Source organism: Lycium barbarum, chromosome 11 (genome assembly GCF_019175385.1).
Source record: "Lycium barbarum isolate Lr01 chromosome 11, ASM1917538v2, whole genome shotgun sequence".
NCBI classification, from domain to species: Eukaryota; Viridiplantae; Streptophyta; class Magnoliopsida; order Solanales; family Solanaceae; genus Lycium; species Lycium barbarum.
This window is the reverse complement of record NC_083347.1, coordinates 119,796,385-119,819,691: the sequence shown is the minus strand read 5'-3', so window position 1 is coordinate 119,819,691 and position 23,307 is coordinate 119,796,385. Positions and strand designations below refer to the sequence as shown.

The window sequence follows — 23,307 nt, the reverse complement described above, 5'->3', positions numbered from 1 at the left end:
TCAACACAAATATTTGATGTTCATGATTAGACACACAATGCACACACAACAATGAGCTCATTCTGCACAATGTATTTAAGAGTTCTAGAAAGTATTCAACTGATTTCTCCAACGAAGAAGTTTTTCTTGCAGAATTTACTATCTTAATGCATGTTAAGTCGACATATAAGCGTAGTAATTACTTAGGTGATCTCACATGTGTTATCAAGACCAAAGACAAGAGATTATAAAGCATAAACGCAAAGTAGTTAAAACCAATACAAAACGAACCTGCTTCAGAAGGTTCTTCTGGCCTTGGAAGCGTAGCACTTCCAGGGGTATTGGGATTTGGTTCCATCTGCATAGTTCGTTCCTGGAAGGAATAAAACTTTGTCAGTTGTGTCACGACTTTTTTGTAAAAAGAATCCACTGTCGTCTCGGAAATGTAAACATACTTTGGCCTCCGACTGTTGAAACATATTTGGAATGTGATCCATTGGAAGGCTGTAGGACACATACATCAAAAGGAGTTAGAAATTTTCTGATTCACGAACTTCAACAACCAAACTGATGCTTTCACTATGCCATATCTTAGCAATAACTACAGTAAGACATCTCTATAACAATGTCGTTTATTCCGATATTTTTTGATGTTGTAGCGAAATGTTGTTATAGAATAACATAACATGAAAGACCGGTTCCACAGAACATATGATCGTTATAGTGAAATGTTATTGTAGAGGATGGTAGCTATAGTGAGGTCTGACGGTAGTTATCTAGAAAGATTAACCTAGAGAATTGGATAAATTCAATTTTACAGTCATAATAGTTGCACAAACCCAACAGAAACATGTTTGTGTACAAGAACAACGCAGAACAGATATAAGATGAAATTAAGTGAACAAGGAAAACACGGTAAAAGACATGCGGGAAAGTTCGTCCGTATTAGCAATAAACATAAAATGTTGTTACATAGAAACGGTTACAGTTACCTAGAATTGGTTACAAATGGCACCCTCTGACTTGGAAGATCCGTCTCAAGAGACTTTAAATTAGATGTCACTTCGTCATCGGCTGTCAAAAGATGACACTTATCTTGCGATTTCTCAGGTCTAAAGGCCGGCACCACAGGAGATATATTATGTGCCTATAGTTGGAACAAACGAGTGGCATCAATAGAGGTGAAAATTAGCCCATGAGAATATGACTCGTCCAACCCGTTCAAATTTGGCCAGGTCTTAGCTTAGGCTATTTTAGCCCAATCCATTTCAGTCCAACTAAAAATTGAGCTAATATATAGCCCAATTTGAGCCATCAAACCTTGTCAAGATATTTTTTTTTAAAAAAAATATTGATATGTTATATATAGCCATAATAAAGAAAAATAATAATTTTATTAGGCACTTAAAAATTATAAAAGAACAACCAAATAAATTAAAACTTAGTAAGAATTGGACAAATTGGACTATGACCCGCAGTTTAGCCCATTTTAGCCCAAGTAACTTTCTATTAACACCCCTAATTATAACCTATAAAATTTGGACCAAACGACTGCACGGTAGGAGAGTTAACTGGTCTAGCAGAATGAGGGGAAGATGTTGGCACAATAGAATAGATATAAGGTACCACATTGTCCATAGCCTGTGCAGCCTGGAAATTAAAAAAAATCATGCGGTTAGGTTATAGTAGTCTAAAAGAATGATGAATTTAACTTAAGAAATTTAAAGTAACACCTCAGCATAGGATTCGTGAGCACTCTCGGAATGTATATCAAAAAATACATTCCACCATTCTGCCAGAAAACCCTCCGGAGATTTGATAACTGAAAAAAGTCTCAGACTTAAATAATGGTACACTAACTCATCGCTTCAAAAATAAAATGATCAGTCACTTTGACATGCATATCCCTCCAAAATAAAGAAGAGCAATCTATATATATATATATATAAAAAAATAAAGCTAGGCATAGACAAGGTGATGTGTTAACTCTCTAAGGACAAGAAATCTATTTATTTATTTTTCTCCTATTTTTGCATATTTTTTCCTCCTCCATCCTATAAGTTTAGTTTATATTAATTATTAAAAAATTAAAAGTCTCTTTCCTCCATAATTATTTTTTAAAACTGAGAAACTAATATGGAGTAATGACTATGCTTTTCATCTTCTCCTCATATCCTAGGGATTTTTGGCTTTTCCCCATTTATTTGCATTGGAAAAAAAAAATCGAAACATTTATTTGTTTGTTTTATGGATATGAGTCATAACTCATAAGCTATGACCTTTCCAATTCCATTGAACAATTAAATATCCATTTCACATAAGGGATCTTATAAAAGGCACGTACTTTGGTGCAGGAGAAGTCTACTTGCTCCCCACTCTTTCAACTACAAATGTTTATAATTGCAATATCAATTGTGCTTTGAATCTTTGTTAGCCTTTAGTTTCTGTTAGTTTGTGGTATTTCTTTTTATCATTTTTTGTTTATAACAATTTTCACGTTTTATTGACTTTAGATGTTCTTTTTTGCAGGTTGACTTTCTATTTGCAGCTCGGTGGTAATTGCTGCATCAATGTTACTTTTTGAGAAGAGCAATTTGCTTTTCATTTCTCCTCGATTTTTGTCTTTAATTTTCCCTTTCTCATTTCTTCCTTAATTTTCAAGCAGTAGAGTTTCTGTGTATACAATGAAATTTTGGGTGATGCATTGTTTGAAAGAAGAGAATCATTGAATGACTTCTCACGGTGAATTATGGTCAATTTGTTGTAGCATGTGCAAAATAAATAGAATATTAATTGAAAAAATAAAATTGATAATTACCCATGATTTATTTTCTTATAATCATTTCTTTTCACTCATTAAACTCTTGATATTCCCCTATCCTAATGTTCAAGAACTATATGTGAGAGATTTATAGATAGCATCTTGACTTCGGGATTGAAAACCCCTATTGTGGAAGATGTTGCAGAGGGTTCGAATGCTAATACTTGGTCTGATGTAGCTCAACAAGATTTGTTCCTCCATGAAGGAGGTTATTACATTGTGAAATTTCATCAAATGACTGATATGCATCAAATATTTTACTTTAGACCGTATACTATTGGTGGGCGGCCGATCATACTGAAACCATGGACACCGGATTTTGACCTAACTAAAGAGTTTCTCACGGATATCCCACTCTAGGTCAAATTTCCTATATTGCCTTTGAGTTGTTGGAGTGAAAACTCTCTTAGTCGAATTGCAAGTCTCTTGGGTACAACCCTTTATGCTGATGAGTGTATGGCTAAACAGACTAGGATCTCCTTTGCTCAGGTGCTAATTGAGATTAATGTCACTAAGGCTCTTATGACTGAAATTCCAGTCATGGAACCTAATGGCACCATGTTCCAGCAAGAGGTGCTCTACGAATGGAAACCAGAGTATTGTAGCGCATGCTTGAAGATTGGTCATAACTGTGCCACTAAGCCACAACCTGCACCTAAAGGTGTGGTAGCTGAGCAGCCACCTAGAAGGAGGAGAGGCAGAAGGGCTATGGTGGGATGGCAAGCTAAAATTGGGCCAGCAGTAGGTCCTAAAAATAATGGTCTACAGATCACTAAAGAACAAGTGCAAGTAGCTCCTCCAAGTGACAGCCAGGGTGAGACAGCAGTGGTGGCTGCTCCCATGGCAGGTCACAAAGGTATTGCATCAACTGATGTAACAAGGGGCCAAGATGAAAATAGTTTCTCTAGAAGAGGGGGGGATAGTAATACTCAGGAGCACATTGGCTCCTCTAGTACTGAGCAACAAGACTTTATGCATTTATATAAGGAGGGGAATAGGGTGAGCCCCAGAATAGGTGAAAGGCAGACTAGCCAGGACAAGGCAGCAGCCATACAAGCTAGCCCTGAGATGAACTTAAGTAATTTTCCTTTATTGGGATCCAAACCACCAAAGAAGGGTCAAAATCCTGGTAGAAAAGAGGATCAGAGAAAACAAGGTTCAATCCCTCCTGACATTGGATGATCTAGCCAATAATCATGACTTGGTTGATATGGAATGTCAGGGGAATAAACAAGAGATATAAGAAAAAAGAACTCAAGAATTACATTAGAGTAAAGCAAAGAAAGTTGGCTGGTTTGGTGGAGACAAGAGTTAAACAGCACAAAGCCAACATGGTTCTTCAGAGTGTGGTGCCTATTTGGGGACATCTGAATAATTGCCAGGATGCAACTAATGGAAGGGTATGGGTTGCGTGGGACCAGACCTGGTATGAAGTTGAACTTATCAGAAGTGACGCGCAATTTATTCACTACCTAGCTAAGCAAAGAAGTGATGGAACTAGCACACTTTTGACTATTATATATGGGTTCAATCCTACTAAATTGAGAAGAAGGTTATGGGAGCAGTTAGTTGCACTCTCTCAAATAGTTAGCTTGCCATGCTAGTAGGAGGTGATTTTAATGCTATTCTATACTCAGCTGACCGATTATATGGGAATCCTGTAACTACAAATGAGACTCAAGAGTTTGCTGACTGTTTAGATAATACTAGAATTCATAAACTTCCATGGAAAGGCAACTATTATACATGGACTAACAAACAAGCAGGAGGTAATAGAATTTGTTGCAGACTTGATAGATTATTTGGAAACTATGACTGGCTGATCAAATGGGGCCAGGTAAGCACTGAATATGACCTACCATCTGTATCTGATCACTCCTCAATGTTATTGGACTTGATAGTAACTAGGTGGAATGTCAAGACCCCTTTCAAGTTCTTTAATGTTTGGGTACAACACCTTGAATTTAACGAGATAGTAGAGAAGGTGTGGAAAGAACAACTGGTTTCAGATCCAATGAAGAATACTTGGCTTAAGCTCAAGCAGCTCAGGCCAAAACTGAACAGCTTAACAACAGAGAATTTAGAAGCATAACACAGAAAATTGAACAGGCTAGACTAGACCTGGAAACTATACAGGCCCAGCTGATTACTGGTTACTCTGATGCTCTGCTTAGCCAGGAGAAGGATACAATAGTTAACCTAGAGAAGTGGACTCTCATAGAAGAAAGTGCGTTAAAGCAAAAATCTAGAGCCAAGTGGATCCAATTAGGAGACTCTAACACCAAGTATTTTACTGTTGTACTGAAGGAAAGAACCCACAAGAAAATGATTTCAAAAATTACTTCCATAGCTGGGGTGAAGCTCACTGATCCTGAAGAGATCAAGATAGAGATTGGGCAATTTTATAAGGGGTTAATGCGCTCGTCAACTGCAGTGTTAAAAGCTGTTGACAAGAACACAATGAAAAAGGGGCCTAAACTCTCACATAGTCAGCAGATTTCGTTGTGTGAAGAGGTTATAGAGGCCGAGATATTAGAGGGATTGAAGGCAATTGGAGATGACAAATCCCCAGGGGTAGATGGATTTAATGCTTATTTTTTTCAAGCAGGTGTGGCCAATTATTAAGAATGATATATTTGCTTCTGTTCAGAAATTATTTTTCAACTGGCAAGATGTTCAGACCATTGAACTTCCATCACCCTAGTCCCCAAGGTGGAGAACAAGAATACAAGCCTATAGCATGCTGCACTGTCCTTTATAAGATTATATCGAAGGTTCTGGCTAACATGGTTCAAAAAGTGATTGCCAATGTGATAAATGAGACACAATCAGGCTTCATTCCTGGGAGAAAGATTGTTGATAATATTATCCTTGCCCACGAACTTGTTAAAGGATATACTAAGAAGCATATTTCTCCCAGGTGCATGCTTAAAATTGATTTGCAAAAAGCCTATGACTCAGTTGAGTGGGTCTACCTTGAGCAAGTCATGACTGAAATGGGATTCCCTAGAAAATTTGTGCAATGGGTGCTTAAATGTGTCAAAACAGTGAGTTATTCTATTTTGGTGAATGGGGAACATACAGAAACTTTTAATGATGCTAAGGGATTAAGACAAGGGGACCCCTTGTCCCCTTATTTATTTGCAATAGCTATGGATTTTTTGAGCAGGAAACTCACTGAACTTAAGGAAGATAAGATGTTTAAGTATCACCCAAGGTGTGCAAAATTGGGAATAACTCATCTTTGCTTTGGGGATGGCTTGCTTCGCTTCACTAGCGGTGATATTAATTCTGTCTCTGCTATGTATAAATGTTTCAATGTGTTTTCTCAAGCTTCTAGGTTGCAAGCCAACCTTGGAAAAAGTTCTCTGTAATTTGGTGGAGTTCCTGAAGTTGAGAAAGAGTCTATCTTACTACAGCTGGGTTTTACTTGTGGGGAACTGCCTTTTAAATATCTTGGGGTGCCTCTATTCACAAAAAAAACCACTCTTCTTCAATGGCAACCACTCATAAGCAAGATAGAGGCAAGAATATCCTCCTGGACTGCAAAGAAATTATCATACGCTGGAAGAGCTCAGCTAGTGCAAACTGTAGTTTTTGGTATTCAATCATATTGGTCTCAGTTGTTTATTATCTCTTCCAAGGTATTACATGTCATTGATGCAAACTGTAGAAGCTACCTCTGGTCGGGTGTCAATACTATCACTAAGAAGGCACTACTGGCTTGGGAAAAAGTGTGTGTTCCAAAGTCAGCTGATGGCCTAAACTTAGTAAACATTCAAATATGGAACAGAGCTGCTGCTCCTAAAAATTGTTGGGATTTAGCTCATAAGGTGGATAGGCTATGGATTAGGTGGATTCATACCTATTATATCAAGAATCAACAACTGGAGGATATGAAGATTCCTGGACAAGCTTGTTGGATTGTCAAAACGATTATAGAATCCAGGGAAAATCTACAACTTACTCAATTCAGACCAAAGCCTGGGCAAAGTTTCATTAGACAAGCATACTTGCAACTGATTAGAAATTTAAAGAGAGCAGACTGGAAATGCCTACTATTCCAAAATACAGCTAGACCAAAGGCAAGGTTCACCATGTGGTTACAAATGCATGGGAGATTACTAGCGGTGGACAGGCTTCTGAAATAGGGGATTAGCGCAAATCCTAAATGTGTGCTTTACCAGTCTGAAGATGAAACCAGAAACCACTTGTTTGCTGAGTGCTCCTTTGCTGATTATTTATGGACTATTCTGTTGCATTGGTTACAACTGCAGGCTCATCGCTCAACTAATTTGCAAGCTCATAAGGACTGGTATCTCAAAAATGCAAAGGGGAGGGCACAGATGCCTCAAATCTTTAAAATGGTGTATGCAGAAGTTTCCCATGCCATCTGGATGGAGAGGAATCAGAGATTATTTGAGCATAAAGCAAGAGAATGTAATAGCATAGCTAAAGAGATTGCTTACACCTGTATAGTGAGGGCTCATGACAGAATCAAAGCCAAACTGCTGGCTCTTAAGTTTAATTAGATGTAGTTTGGTTTTTGTTTTAGAGGACGTTAGGAGATCAGATTTGTGGGATAGCTGGCTGTGATGGCTAAAGCTACTGTTTTGTAACTCTTACTTTGGTAATCAATGGAAAGTTCAGTTACCAAAAACAAATATATATATATATATATATATATATATATATATATATATATATATATATATATATTTATTGTTTTTTTATAAGTTTTATTATAGTTTGATACTTTTGATTTTGAAAGTATGTTTTTATTGACAGCCTTGAAATTTTTGTTTCTTATGCCGCTAGAAATTTTAACATTTCTATAACAATATTGAGCTCTATATTTATGGATTCAGGGATTTGAGATAATAACATCTACTTCTTTAATAATGATGTGCATGTGCTGGAAAAAAATTACTTGCAGGTGGATATAAAAACTTCAAACGGGAGGACTTTTATAGATTTTTCTTGTAAATAACATCCTATCTTCTTTTTTTTGGGCTTCCTACCTGTTGGCTCGATTGTATCCAGATTCGTACAGCGTAGGGACTGATCGGGGAAAGCGTTCCCTATTAAGGATTTTTCTATACACAGGGATCGAACCCGAAACCTCTGGTTAAGGAAGGAGCAACCCCATTGTTACACCTCGGAAAAATTTTTGTTCGTGCACAGTGAATCAACTGGCGAAGGACGATTTCGAGTATCGAACTAGTGATGTCTTAACCATATTTAGGAGAAGAATTATAATGCCTCTTATGTTGGTAATTGAGTGCCAAGTAGGTTTCAGGAAGGACCCATAAGCCAAATATGGGCATAAGCCATCCAAAAAGGGCGAGTTAGGGAAACATTTTTGGAGGATCTGGTTTGGAGGGGCCAAAACTCCATTTTAAAGTTGGAATTTGGGAAACCCGCCTCAGGATGGAAGTTGTAGATAACTGAAAGAGCTTTCTAACCATAGGTCATGGGCCCTCACCGCATATCGGGATCAAAGGTTATGGCCATTCTACGACAGACCGTTTCGGGGTAAAATAATATCAACTTCTGGCACACTCCGCGACACCACCTGCGACTCGCGGACACGACCCGCGACCACGCCACTTCATCGCGGATTGTGCCAGTGAGGGTCGGTCGTCTGGCAAGATCCGCGACACGACCTGCGACTCGCGGAGCATATCCGCGACTCGCGAAGTGTGTCGCATGTCGTGCCGGTCCAGAAAATTCTGGACCCCTTTTTAATGTACCCAACTCGTCCAAAAATCATTTTTTCCATCTTGTTGGCTAAGGAAATCTCTAGAACTCTCTCCAACATCCACCTATAAGAGATATCAAAAGAAAACCAAGATCAACAACATCAATTACATGAAATCAACTGTGTAGATTCAAGTAAAGCTCATCTTCTTCAAGGAAATTCAAGAAAGAGTGAAGTAGGGATTTGGTGCTAAAGAGGTATTCTCTTTCAAGGCTTGTTCAACCATCATCCAAGGTGAATTTTAAGATCATCCCATGTTTTTAAGGTATTAGAAAGCTTAGATGCTTGAAATGTAGAAGAACATAGAAAATGAGGTATTTTGAGTGAGTAGGCACAATTGGATGATAGTGGGATTGAATCACGGATGTTGGAATGTGGTGATTATGAACATGTTGTGAATGATGTTTAGGCTATGCAATGAGCTTTATGTATGCGAAAAACGATAATGAGCTATAACCCTAAACATGAGTTAATTGGAAGAAAATGGTGGATTTTGCTAAATGCACATAGATGACGATTGTTGATTGTGATATTGTGAGTAGTATTGTGAATGTTGGGAGTTGATATAGAACATGGGAAAAGTAGTACAAACAAAGGAAATTATGCCCAATTTTTCCTAGAACTAGCGACGCGTTCTTATAGTTAATTAGCTAATGTACTTCGCATTCTTTAATGAAGGTGACAACGTGACATCGGAGGGGAACGAGTGACCGATAGCTTAGCTAAACGACAAAGGTATGTGAGGCTAGTCCTTCCTTCTAATGGCATGAATCTCTTAGCTTTAATCCCTATTCCTTTCCTGAGCTCTCACCGTCTAAGAAGTTAAAAGCTTATGCCTATGAATGTCTATATGAGATAAGCTATACGATATGAGGATGTTATTCCTTGCCTACACTCACCTTATGTACTAGTCTTTTCAAGGTGAGGCAGAATGTCCATAATGGTTCCATAATGTAACCGGGAGATTACGACCTTACGTCACCCCGATAGAATAAAGTTGATCTTGAGCCTTATATACATATCATGATAAGATGAGTATTTTATGATGACCATATTATTATGACTATTTTGCATTGAGCATGTCATGAGCATGTTACACCGTGCCTAGTGGCCGGGCAGTCACCGCCAAGGCGGGCAGCTATACGGAGACACCATGACCTCCGGGCATGGGCAGACACCACTAGTGGGCGGCATGAGATGGTACCCCGGAGGCGAGAGGCCTGGACGCGGGCTACTATTATTGATTATCACACCGTTTCGATATGAACGGGCAGCTTGTGTATGATGCATATATGTCATGATGATGAGTATGAGTAAGACAGCATGCATTACTTCTTTTATGATCATAGTCAGATCTAGATGTTTATGATGATGCTTCTCTATATTATTCATGTATTCTTTCACTGTTTATGCCTCTCATACTCAGTACAATGTTCGTACTGACGTCCTTTTTCTTTAGAGTTGCCAGTTGATTGAGAGCCCTCCATTGCTCCGGAGGTGCCTATAATGATATTTTGTGTGTAATTGTATATGTCGTTCCATAGAGGCTCGTAGATACTCGATGTGGGTTGTATGGTCTCATGGAAGGGTCATTTTGTATGTATGTACATATATGTATTATTTTGCTAGCCCATAGGGCTCAAGTATATACAATGCTTTTGGTTCCAAATGAAAAAGGGTTTTCTTATAAATTAAGTATGAAGGGGATAATTGATTGATAAAGAGGCTAAGGAGTAGTAACACGAGTGGTGCTCGGTGGTTAGCACGGGTACCCGTCGCGGCCCCTAGCCGGGTCGTGACAAAAGTGGTATCAGAGCAGTTCGGTCTTAGGGAGTGTCTACGAGCAGTGTCTACTAGAGTCTTGTTTATGGTGTGTTGCGAGCCACATCAATAAATAAGAGGCTATGGGGCATCTAGGTTAAATGACCATCTTTCTTCTACGAGATCGTGTGATAAGACCGTAATGTAAGATTTCCTTTATTCTAATTGTGTGTTATGGTTTCAGCGATGCCGCCAAAGAAGAAGCAAATCCGCGCGATATTAAATGCCGCCGGTGAAGGCACCAGTCGAGAACCCCCAGTTGAGTTGGGACATAGCGAGGCTCAGGGTGCCACTTCCTCGCATGCCAATCCCACTTCTTCTTCTACCTTACCCAATGTGAAAGAGCAAGCAGGAACCCCAGCTCCAATTCCTCCGTCGGTTGCCTCGGGCCAACAAATGACCGAGGCTATTCAGTTATTGACCCAGTTAATGGGTGCACAAGCACAACGACAGAATGTGGGTTCAAGTGACCGGGCAGCAAGTACAAAGGCCCGTGATTTTATGAGTCCAAATCCTCCAGAGTTCTTCGGGTCAAAGCCGGAGGAAGATCCACAAGGTTTTATCGATGATATATTAAGGCCATTGAGGGTTGTCCATGCCTCCGAGACTGAATTCGTGGAGTTGGCATCCTATAGACTCCGGGATTTGGCGGTATTATGGTACAACAATTGGGTATTATCAAGAGGGGAGAATGCGTCTCCTCCGGTTTGGCAAGAGTTTGTAGATACTTTTACTCGCCATTATTTGCCACCCGAGGTCCGCCGACCTAGAGCGGATCGGTTTCTGAACTTGAGGCAAAGGAATATGAGTGCCCGAGAGTATAGCATGCAGTTCAACTCCTTGGCTAGATATGCTCCGGCCATGGTGGCCGACATGGGAGATCGGGTACATAGGTTTGTGAGTGGTTTGGGACCACATTTATTTAGAGAGTGTTTGACAGCCTCTTTGCAAGATGGGATGGACATTTCCCGGATACAGGCTCATGCTCAGAATTTGGAGGGGCGACAACCACAACAGAGGGGTGACCGCGACAGTGATAGGAGGCCAAGCAAAAGAGCTAGATCTGTGGGAGAGAGCAGTGAGTATAGAGGGAGACCAAGGCAGCCGCATTCCAGGCACTCAGGTCAGTCAGCGACCAGTGCACCTCCCAGATTCCCAAACAGGAGGTCCGATCGTTCTTTTCAACCAGGTCAGGGACAGAGTTTGAGAGCCTCAGATTTTCAGTTCAGGAAAGATCAGGGTCAGAGGAGAACCCCAGTACCGCGGTGTAATCAGTGCGGTAGGCTACATTCGGGACAGTGTCACCTAGGTTCGGATGCTTGCTATACCTGCGGGCAAGTCGGTCACATAATGAGGGACTGCCCCTCAGCGAGAGATAGGCCTGGGACAAAGCCCACAGGTTCAGCAGTGGGTTCTTCGTCAGCGCGCCAGATAACACAGACTCCCCAGATGACAGCAGGTAGAGGCAGAGGTAGAGGGGGAGCATCCACTTCAGGTGTTGTTCAGCCTCGTGTATATGCTCTAGCTGGGCGACAGGATCTTGAGTCTTCCCCAGATGTTGTCACAGGTATATTGTCTATATTCTCCCGTGATGTGTATGCGTTGATAGATCCGGGTTCTACATTTTCTTATATTACTCCATATGTTGCCGGTTGTGCTGGGGTGAAACCCGAGCTCATTAAACCCTTTGAGGTACTTACTCTGGTTGGTGAACCCGTGATAGCAAGACGGGTATACAGAAATTGTATTATTGTGATATGTGATCGTCAGACCCAAGCTGATCTGATTGAGCTAGAAATGATTGACTTCGATATAATCATGGGTATGGATTGGTTGGCATCGTGTTATGCAAATGTTGATTGCCGGACAAAAGTGGTTCGATTCCAATTTCCGGGAGAGCCCGTGCTTGAATGGAAGGGTAATGCAGCATCGCCAAAGGGTAGGTTTATTTCCTACCTCAAGGCAAGGAAGATGATAGCGAAGGGCTATATTTATCATTTAGTTCGGGTTCACGACACCGCGGCAGAGCCGCCAACTTTTCAGTCAGTTCCGATGGTGAATGAATTTCCAGACATATTCCCGGATGAACTTCCAGGTCTTCCACCAGAAAGAGAAATTGAGTTCGCTATTGATGTGTTGCCAGACACAAAGACTATTTCTATTCCTCCTTATCGGATGGCTCCGGCAGAGTTGAAAGAACTAAAGGCACAATTGAAGGACTTGCTCGAAAAGGGATTCATTAGACCCAGTTCATCACCGTGGGCAGCACCGGTCTTGTTTGTGAGAAAGAAAAACGGCTCGCTACGAATGTGCATTGACTATAGGCAATTGAACAAGGCGACGATAAAGAACAGATATCCTCTCCCAAGGATTGATGATTTGTTCGATCAATTGCAAGGTGCTAAGTGGTTTTCCAAGATAGATTTGAGGTCGGGCTACCATCAGGTGAGAGTTAGAGAAGCGGATATTCCTAAAACGGCTTTCAGAACGAGATATGGCCACTATGAATTTCGAGTGATGTCATTCGGGTTGACTAATGCTCCGGCTGTATTTATGAATTTGATGAACAACATATTCAGGCCTCTCTTGGATCTATTTGTGATCATATTTATCGAAGATATTCTGGTGTATTCTTGCACGGAATCGGAACATGCAGATCATTTGAGAATTGTTCTTGGCATTTTCAAAGTGCGAGTTATGGCTGAATTCGGTAAAATTTCTAGGCCATGTTATTTCTGATGATGGTATTCGAGTTGATACTCAGAAGATTGAAGCGGTGAAAACTTGGCCAAGGCCTACGACGCCCACAGAAGTTCATAGTTTCCTGGGTTTGGCAGGCCATTACAGGAGGTTTGTAGAGGGATTTTCATCCATCTCAGCCTATTGACGAGACTAACCCAGAAGGCAGCTAAATTCCAATGGAACGACGCTTGTGAGCGTAGTTTCCAAAAATTGAAAGACAGGTTAACCTCAGCTCCAGTTTTAACACTTCCAGAAGGATCAGATGGTTACGTGGTGTATTGCGATGCTTCGGGTGTCGGATTAGGATGTGTATTGATGCAGCATGGTAAGGTTATTGCATACGCTTCGAGACAATTGCGGAAGCATGAAAAGAATTACCCAACGCATGATCTCGAATTGGCTGCAGTCATTCATGCCTTAAAAATGTGGAGACATTACTTGTATGGTGTGCACGTGGATATCTATACAGATCACAAGAGCCTCCAGTACATTTTCAAGCAGAAGGAATTGAATCTGCGACAGAGGCGGTGGTTAGAACTATTGAAAGATTATGATGTTGACATTTTGTACCACCCCGGGAAAGCCAATGTAGTAGCCGATGCACTTAGCCGCCGATCAATGGGCAGTTTATGTGAAGTCCCTCCGGAAAGGAGAGAGATGGTTCAAGAGATCCATCAGTTGGCTAATCTTGGAGTACGTGTGCTTGATGCGGATGAGGCAAGTACTATTATCAAAGATTCTGCAGTTTCGTCCTTGGTTATGGAAGTGAAAGAACGGCAACGCGAAGATCCTCCGTTATGTCATTATAGAGACGTATCTCATGGAAAAGAAAACTCTTCGTTTGAAGTTTCTAGTGATGGGATTCTCAGATACCGAGGAAGATTGTGCGTGTCGAATGTGGCGGATCTGCGCCGACGAATCCTAGAAGAAGCACATTGTACTCGGTACTCTATTCACCCAGGTGCGACCAAAATGTATCATGATCTAAAGATAATGTATTGGTGGGATGGTATGAAAAGAGATATAGCGGAATTCGTAGCTCAATGCCCAAATTGCCAACAAGTGAAAGTTGAGCATCAGAAGCCGGGAGGCTTATTGCAGGCTATAGAAATACCTACTTGGAAATGGGAAGTGATCAACATGGATTTCATTGTGGGATTACCTCGCTCTCGGGGCAAGTATGATTCGATATGGGTGATCGTGGATAGATTGACAAAAGCAGCCCATTTTCTCCCAGTCAAAACGACGTACGCAGCAGAGGACTATGCAAGGCTATATCTCAAGGAAATCGTGCGGCTCCATGGCATACCATTGTCTATTATCACAGACAGGGGAGCACAGTTTACAGCTAAGTTCTGGAAGTCTTTTCAAGAAGGTTTGCGCACGCAAGTGAAATTTAGCACAGCATTTCATCCAAAGACTGATGGGCAAGCCGAGCGTACCATTCAAACCTTAGAAGATATACTACGGGCGTGTGTGTTAGATTTTGGTGGTAGCTGGGATGATCATTTACCTCTCATTGAATTTTCATATAATAACAGCTATCATTCTAGTATACAAATGGCTTCATACGAAGCGTTATACGGAAGTAAATGTAGATCTCCAATCGGATGGTTCGAAGTAGGAGAAGCACAATTAGTGGGGCCTGAATTGGTCCAGCAAGTAATAGAAAAGGTTAAGGTGATTCGAGATCGGTTGTTGACAGCCCAAAGTCGCCAAAAGTCCTATGCGGACAACCGCCGACGAGGTTTAGAGTTTCAGATTCATGATTGGGTGTTCTTGAAAGTGTCGCCAATGAAGGAGGTGATGAGATTTGGCAAGAAAGGGAAGCTAAGTCCGAGGTATATCGGACCCTACAAAATCATCCGCAAGGTGGGACAAGTAGCCTATGAATTAGAGTTGCCTTCAGAGCTTGAATCAATCCATCCAGTCTTTCATGTTTCGATGCTCCGCAAGTGTGTTGGAGATCCCACAAAGATTGTCCCGATAGATGATGTGCAAATAGCGGAAAAGTTAACTTATGAAGAAGTGCCTATTTCCATCTTAGATAGTCAAGTGCGAAAGCTTCGAAACAAAGAGGTAGCTTCAGTTAAGGTCCTGTGGCGGAACAACATTCGGGAAGAAATGACTTGGGAAGCGGAAGAGAGTATGAAGTCAAAGTATCCGCACTTATTCCAACCCCCAGGAGAAATCCAAGACGAAACGCCAGCGAGATAAGGTACGTATACATTAATTTTTATGATTTTGGTCGTGTGTGGCCACAAATATGTTGCTATTGTGACGTAGCCCTGTGAGGCGATGACATTATGGGTTCTTGTGACAGGTTAGTAGTGCCATAGTACAGGGGAAACTCTGGCAAAATTTTCGTAGAATCCCGCATAGTTTAACATTCGAGGACGAATGTTCCCAAGGGGGGAGAATGTTACACCTCGGAAACAATTTTGTTCGTGCACAGTGAATCGACTGGCGAAGGACGATTTCGAGTATCGAACTAGTGATGTCTTAATGATATTTAGGAGAAGAATTATAATGCCCCTTATGTTGGTAATTGAGTGCCAAGTAGGTTTCAGGAAGGACCCATAAGCCAAATATGGGCATAAGCCATCCAAAAAGGGCGAGTTAAGGAAACATTTTCGGAGGATCTGGTTTGGAGGGGCCAAAACTCCATTTTAAAGTTGGAATTTGGGAAACCCTCATCAGGATGGAAGTTGTAGATAACTGAAAGAGCTTTCGAACCATAGGTCGTGGGCCCTCACCGCATATCGGGATCAAATGTTATGGCCATTCTACGACAAACCGTTTCGGGGTAAAATAATATCAACTTCTGGCACACTCCGCGACACCACCTGCGACTCGCGGACACGACCCGCGACCATGCCACTTCATCGCGGATTGTGCCAGTGAGGGTCGGTCGTCTGGCAAGATCCGCGACACAACCTGCGACTCGCGGAGCATATCCGCGACTCGCGAAGTGTGTCGCATGTCGTGCCGGTCCAGAAAATTCTGGACCCCTTTTTAATGTACCCAACTCGTCCAAAAATCATTTTTTCCATCTTGTTGGCTAAGGAAATCTCTAGAAATCTCTCCAACATCCACCTATAAGAGATATCAAAACAAAACCAAGATCAACAACATCAATTACATGAAATCAAGTGTGTAGATTCAAGTAAAGCTCATCTTCTTCAAGGAAATTAAAGAAAGAGTGAAGTAGGGTTTTGGTGCTAAAGAGGTATTCTCTTTCAAGGCTTGTTCAACCATCATTCAAGGTGAGTTTTATGATCATCCCATGTTGTTTAAGGTATTAGAAATCTTAGATGCTTGAAATGTAGAAGAACATAGAAAATGAGGTATTTTGAGTGAGTAGACACAATTGGATGATAGTGGGATTGAATCACGGATGTTGGAATGTGGTGATTATGAACATGTTGTGAATGATGTTTAGGCTATGCAATGAGCTTTATGTATGCGAAAAGCGATAATGAGCTATAACCCTAAACATGAGTTAATTGGAAGAAAATGGTGGATTTTGCTAAATGCACATAGATGACGATTGTTGATTGTGATATTGTGAGTAGTATTATGAATGTTGGGAGTTGATATAGAACATGGGAAAAGTAGTACAAACAAAGGAAGTGCTGCCCAATTTTTCCTAGAACTAGCGACGCGTTCTTATAGTTAATTAGCTAATGTACTTCGCATTCTTTAATGAAGGTGACAACGTGACATCGGAGGGGAACGAGTGACCGATAGCTTAGCTAAACGACAAAGGTATGTGAGGCTAGTCCTTCCTTCTAATGGCATGAATCTCTTAGCTTTAATCCCTATTCCTTTCCTGAGCTCTCACCTTCTAAGAAGTTAAAAGCTTATGCCTATGAATGTCTATATGAGATAAGCTATACGATATGAGGATGTTATTCCTTGCCTACACTCACCTTATGTACTAGTCCTTTCAAGGTGAGGCAGAATGTCCATAATGGTTCCATAATGTAACCGGGAGATTACGACCTTACGTCACCCCGATAGAATAAAGTTGATCTTGAGCCTTATATACATATCATGATAAGATGAGTATTTTATGATGACCATATTATTATGAGTATTTTGCATTGAGCATGTCATGAGCATTTTACACCGTGCCTAGTGGCCGGGCAGTCACCGCCAAGGCGGGCAGCTATACGGAGACACCATGACCTCCGGGCATGGGCAGACACCACTAGTAGGCGACATGAGATGGTACCCCGGAGGCGAGAGGCCTGGACGCGGGCTACTATTATTGATTATCACACCGTTCCGATATGAACGGGCAGCTTGTGTATGATGCATATATGTCATGATGATGAGTATGAGTAAGACAGCATGCATTACTTCTTTTATGATCAGTAGTCAGATCTAGATGTTTATGATGATGCTTCTCTATATTATTCATGTATTCTTTCACTGTTTATGCCTCTCATACTCAGTACAATGTTCGTACTGACGTCCTTTTTCTTTGGACGCTGTGTTCATGCCCACAGGTAGACAGGGAGGGGACATTGCTCCAGATTCTTAGAGTTGCCAGTTGATTGAGAGCCCTCCATTGCTCCGGAGGTACCTATGATGATATTTTGTGTGTAATTGTATATGTCGTTCCATAGAGGCTGGTAGATACTCGATGTGGGTTGTATGGTCTCATGGAAGGGTCATTTTGTATGTATGTACATATATGTATTATTTTGCTAGCCTATAGGGCTCAAGTATATACAATGTTTTTGGTTCCAAATGAAAAAGGGTTTTCTTATAAATTAAGTATGAAGGGGATAATTGATTGATAAAGAGGCTAAGGAGTAGTAACACGAGTGGTGCTCGGTGGTTAGCACGGGTACCCGTCGCGGCCCCTAGCCGGGTCGTGACACCCATCTACTGCACCACATTATTTGATGGTCCGATCTTCTTCTCAGAGCAAAAGCAAAACTATATTTTTGTTACTTTGAAGTTTAGTGCGCAATAGCATGACACTGAAACTCATTCATCATTTCTTTTGTATTTATCAGTTGAAAATTTTAGGCAAGTAAATAAGTTTAGTTGCTGGTTATATTATTCGATATATTATTTATGCTCCATTAATGTTTCATTCTTTGAAAACCAATGTATATTTGTCTAAACGGATTATCCTTCACATCTAGAATTTTATTTTTCCCAATGAAAATTATAGCCATTTGACATTATTAGAATTTAATTTATTCAAGAATTATTATGGACGTTCTTGGAAAATTAGGATCTTCCTCCATAAGTTTTAATTGTTGACTATGAAATATTTATATAAAATAATAAGGGTATTGGAGTTAGATTATTCGCAATTTCTTTAAATGTATATGTAATTTAATTAACATCTACAAATACTTTCATATTGCCTATTCAATTCTCCAGTTTTTTTTTTAATAATAATGAGTTTCTGTTCATGAATGAATGACATTTGTGTATAAATTGATTAATACCTATATTTGAGTTACATTGGTTCCTCAATCTAAAAAGTTAACTATTTTTCCTTTTGATCAATTTCTAGGGTGTCAATTTATTGTGAGAACTCTTCTCTTTATTTTTTTTATTTTTATTTTTTGTTTTTTGTTTAATTAACTCCATTGTTGGTAAAAACAATGTCTTAGGGTTGAGCAAAGAAAAAACTTATCTTTTTATCCCCACTTAATTTATAAAAAGATCATTCTAAATTTATTATTATACCGTGCGAAGCGCCGTCAAATTCACTAGTTAATACAATTCTAGAAACAGGAAAAGCACTTTCGAGAAAAGATTGAACTTAGATAAGTGCACCACAATATTTAAAAACGACATTGTTATCTATCACCATTCCCTCTTTTCTTTATAGACCGTTCCAACACCGAGAACTTTTAATTGAAAGATAATCACTATTAAAGCAAAGTAATCAGTTCACATATCTGTCAATAATCAGTAAGCACAATACTGCTTTCTTTCTTAAATCTCGCCCCCCCCCCCCCCCCTCCCCAGCCCCCCGATGACACATAAATTTAATTTGTGTCAACTTTCTTTATTTCTTAAACCCTGTGTGTCCACTCAAAAAGAAATTAAAAAAAAGTCACCCAAAAGCCAAGGCAGGGACTGGGGAAGGGGCCCACTTCAAGGGGTGTGACATAGGCATCCTACCCACAATTAGGTTACACGAAACAACTTTTAATTGAATGAATGATAATCCCTATTAAAGCACAGTAATTAGTTCAAAGTTTAAAGAAAGACTTACCAACATCCATGGGATTAGTCACATTAGCTTCACCAGCAAATGTCTCAGCAGTCTTAATCATCCCCTTCTTAATCAAGTAATCATGGATATATTTGTCAAGCCTAAAAATTTCCCACAAATCAAGAAAATTAGAGGAAAATAGAATATAATTAGTTGATGTGAACCGTTTTCCCTAAAATATCTTTATTATGTCGTCTGTATATTTATTAAAAGGAAAAAGCTTAAATGTGCCCCTATACTATTTTAAAAGTTCAAATATGCCCCTACACACTAATTATACACATATTATATAGTTATAATACACTACTTACACAATGTATAAATAACGACAAACTTAGCACGGAAAAAATATACTCTCCGGCAATGACTTTCAGATCCGGTTAATTTTTTAGTTAGATCTGAAGGTTTTAAGTGTGTTCACGGTGGTGTGACGATGTGAGGGGTGGAGGAGATTAAAAGAGAGGATGTGAATGGATATTCCCATTTTTTGTTTGACCAGAAAATAATGGCGTGGTAGGGGTCGCCAAAGAAAGATACGACCGACAAAATTTTAGCAAAAAATGCCGGCCAAAACCACGGAGCAAGAGAAAACTGTGGTGAAACGCGCAGCAATGATGGTGCGTGGCCCAATTCTAGCGAATACCATCCAGATCTGAAATTTTCTCCAGCCATCATCGGGAATTCGAGCAAATGATGAAGAAATTAAAGAGGCATAGGAGAGGGGACGAGCAGTGGTTTGTGCATCTTCTTTGGTTAATCTAATTCGCTAGAGCTCTGGCATTGCTTTACCGGAGAAAATGGCTGAATCGGCTATTCTCCAAGATTTTTTTTTTTTAAAAAAAGGATCTAAAACTTTTAAGTGTGTATCCGGTGAGCTTCACGTTGGTGTGACGATGTGAGGGATGGAGTAAATACAATAAAAGAGAACGTGAGTAGATCTTTGTTTGACCGGAAAATGATGGCAGAAGAGGGGTCGTTTCCTGATCTAAAAAATGACTATGGCCAAAAAAAAAAATGATACAGCCTACGAAATTTCAGCAAAAACTCAGGCCAAAAACACAGAGCAAGGGGGGAAATAGTAGTGAAACGCGGAGTAGTGGTGGTGCGTAACCAGATTTTAGTGAATACCGGCCAGATCTGAAATTTTCTCCAGTTATCATCAGAGGTTCGAGCAAAAGAAGAAGAAAGAGGAAGAGGAGAGGGGACTAGCAGTGATTTGAGCGGTGTCGTTGGTTAATCTAGTTCGTCGGAGCTCGGGCGTTGTTTTGCCGGAGAAGAAGGCAGAGTCAATTGTTCTCCAAGAAAACGAAAAGAGAGAAAGTTAGATCTAAAAATTTTAAGTGTGTTTCTAGTAAGATTCACACGGTGTGACGATCTGAGGGGCAGAGGAGATAAAGAAGAGAGGATGTGCGCAGAGATTTTGATATGTGTTTGATCAGAAAATGATGGCAGGGTAAAGGTCTTTTCTAGATCTGTAAACAAAGAACGATACGGCCAATGAAATTTCAGCGAATAACTCCAGCCAAAACCACCGAGCAAGGGGGGAAAAGTGGTGAAACGCAGAGTAGTGGTGGTGCGTGACTTGATTCTAGTGAATACCCGCCAGAGCTGAAATTTTCTCCGACTATCATCGGAGATTCAAGCAAAAGAAGAAGAAAGAGGCAGAGAAGAGGGGACGTGCAGTGGTTTGTGCGTCATTGTTGGTTACTCTAGTTCACTGAAGCTCCGACGTTGCTTTGCTGGAGAAGAAAATCGAGTCCCCTGTTCTCCAAGAAAATGAAAAGATGTTTTCTAAGGATTCTAAATTATGAAAAGTAGGAAAGGTTGTTATAAATATGTGTTGAATACTAGGGTTTATCTATAACTTGCCTTTACTTTGGGCCTTAGGTGTATTTCGGATCATATGGTCCAGAGTTGGGTCATTTAAATTACTAGCACCCACATCATGTCCTCCCCCCCCCCCCCCCCCCCAAAAAAAAAAACTAATATTTACTCCTTTTGACTATATTTTAAAATCATTCTTAGGTTGTAACTCCGTTAAAGGCCCAATAGTGTAAGGACAAATCAACTTTTTTCCTTTATTAAAATATAAATCTATCTAACCTGCCCAGATTTATACAAAATGAATTAAATTTATATTCGTTGACGTGTCATTTTGCGCATGATCCAAATAACCTATTGAAGTTTGGTCCAATTTGGTCTTTAGTCCAAATTGACTCACAAGAAAACACATCAAAACATAAAAAATAAAAAAAAATAAAAACATAAAATGTCTTTTTTGGTATGGTCTATTTGATTATTTAATGATAAATAGCTTGATTTTGTAACAAAAAAATTACAAGAGAAAAAAAAAATGAAAAGCATTCTTGAACTCGATTGGTTAAGTTATGACCCATTATTTGTACCTCATTGACATACAAAGTTTTCTCTCATAACTCACCAAGTTTTTGCCCAAGCAAAAATTGAATAGTTTTTAATCCAACTCCTTATTGGTTCGATCCATTTTAATAGGTCCAAATATAACCCGATATGTTAATACCACTAGTAAAAATCATTTTTCTTTTATTCAATGCTCATTTTACATCACTTGCTTCAACCAATACTTATACATTTTTCTTTCAACTTGTAAAAGTCATGAAAACATTATCGAAAACTTTCTCCAAAAAAGCTTTTCCAAGATAAATCATGTTTTACAAAAATTTCTTTGACAAAAAAAAAAATCAAGTATGCACATGATATAAAGTAACCCTAAAATTATGAGTAACATAAAAGGAAAAAGAACATCATAAAGGTTAATTAAAAAACAGTTTCACTTATAAACTCACATCTTTTGAGCATCCCATGAGTCCATGATCCCAAATATTCAGCCTCACTTCAAGAAAGAAAAAGAAAAATAGAATAGAGAAGAGAAAGAAAGGAAATTGAGATAACAATGGAGAAAGAGGAGAATATGAGAGTGAAGATATAATAGTTTGTGGAGAATTTATAATTGAGAGTTTCATGCAAAAAACCAAATGGAAGATAAGACACAAAAAAACAAAAATATTATGTTGACTTGATAATAGTGTGAGGGAGAAAAGAAACAAGAGAAAAAGGATGCAAAAAAAAAAAAATGATTAACTACTAAAATGGAAAAAAAAATCATTATAAAGTGTGTGCAATATAAAAATATGGTATGTTAAACATGCATTAAAATGAATGATGGGTGATAATTTATAGTTTATTTGGCTAGTAAATAAAGAACAAACCATATGCACTACTTGGTTAAAACATAAAAAATAATAAAAGTATTCTTCTTTTGTCTTCACAACTAAGATATTTCTTTAAAAATTATAGAATTTTCTTATTTAATCAGTTAATTTAAATTACGCTTTTTTTCTCTTTAAGAATTTTCCTTCTATAGCTACTGTGCAGTGCAAAAATAATTTATTTGCTTCTTATGCATTTGACTCCTAAAGTCATTGGACAATTGTAAAAGTTTTTTTGAAAAAGCGTTGAGAGAAGTTTCATATATAGAAAAATTGTATGGTGTTTGGTACTTTAATTTTTTGAAGAAATTAATTTGTCTGCTAAAAGTTTTAAAAGTATCTCAATAAAAAATTTAACAATTTGAAAAATTATTTAAAAGTGTTTCAAACAAACATTTTTAAAAAAGTTTGTGAAGGTAAGTAAAGTACCTTGCATAGCCAGACACTTCAAATTTATTCCAAGAAATTTCCTTCATTTTCTTAAATTGGGAGTGGAGAATTAATTATTATTTTTTTAAATAGTGGATTAGGAAAATTTAAATGTGTTCAAAAGAACGAGTTAAACAGAAAATCACATGAAATGAAGTTGTTTTGAAAGACGTACAATCTCTTAAAATACATGTGGATCTATAGAAAAATGGAATAGAATAAGAAAAAAATATTTAGGCAATACTAATTAGTT

At 39.2% G+C, this 23,307-nt stretch overlaps 1 protein-coding gene across 11 annotated transcripts in view; it reads right to left on the bottom strand.

Moving 5' to 3' along the window:
• The window catches only part of LOC132618401 (transcriptional corepressor LEUNIG-like), a 29,965-nt gene extending 7,430 nt beyond the window's left edge, over positions 1-22,535 (bottom strand). For 3 of the 11 annotated variants that reach the window (XR_009574084.1, XR_009574085.1, XR_009574086.1), the window contains exons 1-7: positions 22,203-22,503; positions 19,378-19,478; positions 1,713-1,801; positions 1,552-1,629; positions 972-1,126; positions 435-483; positions 271-352 (exon numbers count right to left, since the gene is read on the bottom strand). Coding sequence is in view for 7 of the 11 variants with exons in the window: in XM_060333460.1 (XP_060189443.1) it covers positions 271-352; positions 435-483; positions 972-1,126; positions 1,552-1,629; positions 1,713-1,801; positions 19,378-19,478; positions 22,203-22,228 (580 nt within the window). In the remaining 4 variants the exon portion in view is untranslated. Of the gene's footprint in view, positions 1-270; positions 353-434; positions 484-971; positions 1,127-1,551; positions 1,630-1,712; positions 1,802-19,377; positions 19,479-19,688; positions 21,264-22,202 lie in introns of those variants that run through there. The other 8 variants (XR_009574082.1, XM_060333461.1, XM_060333460.1 and 5 more) reach the window with 8 other exon arrangements.
• Positions 22,536-23,307: the final 772 nt, after the last annotated feature.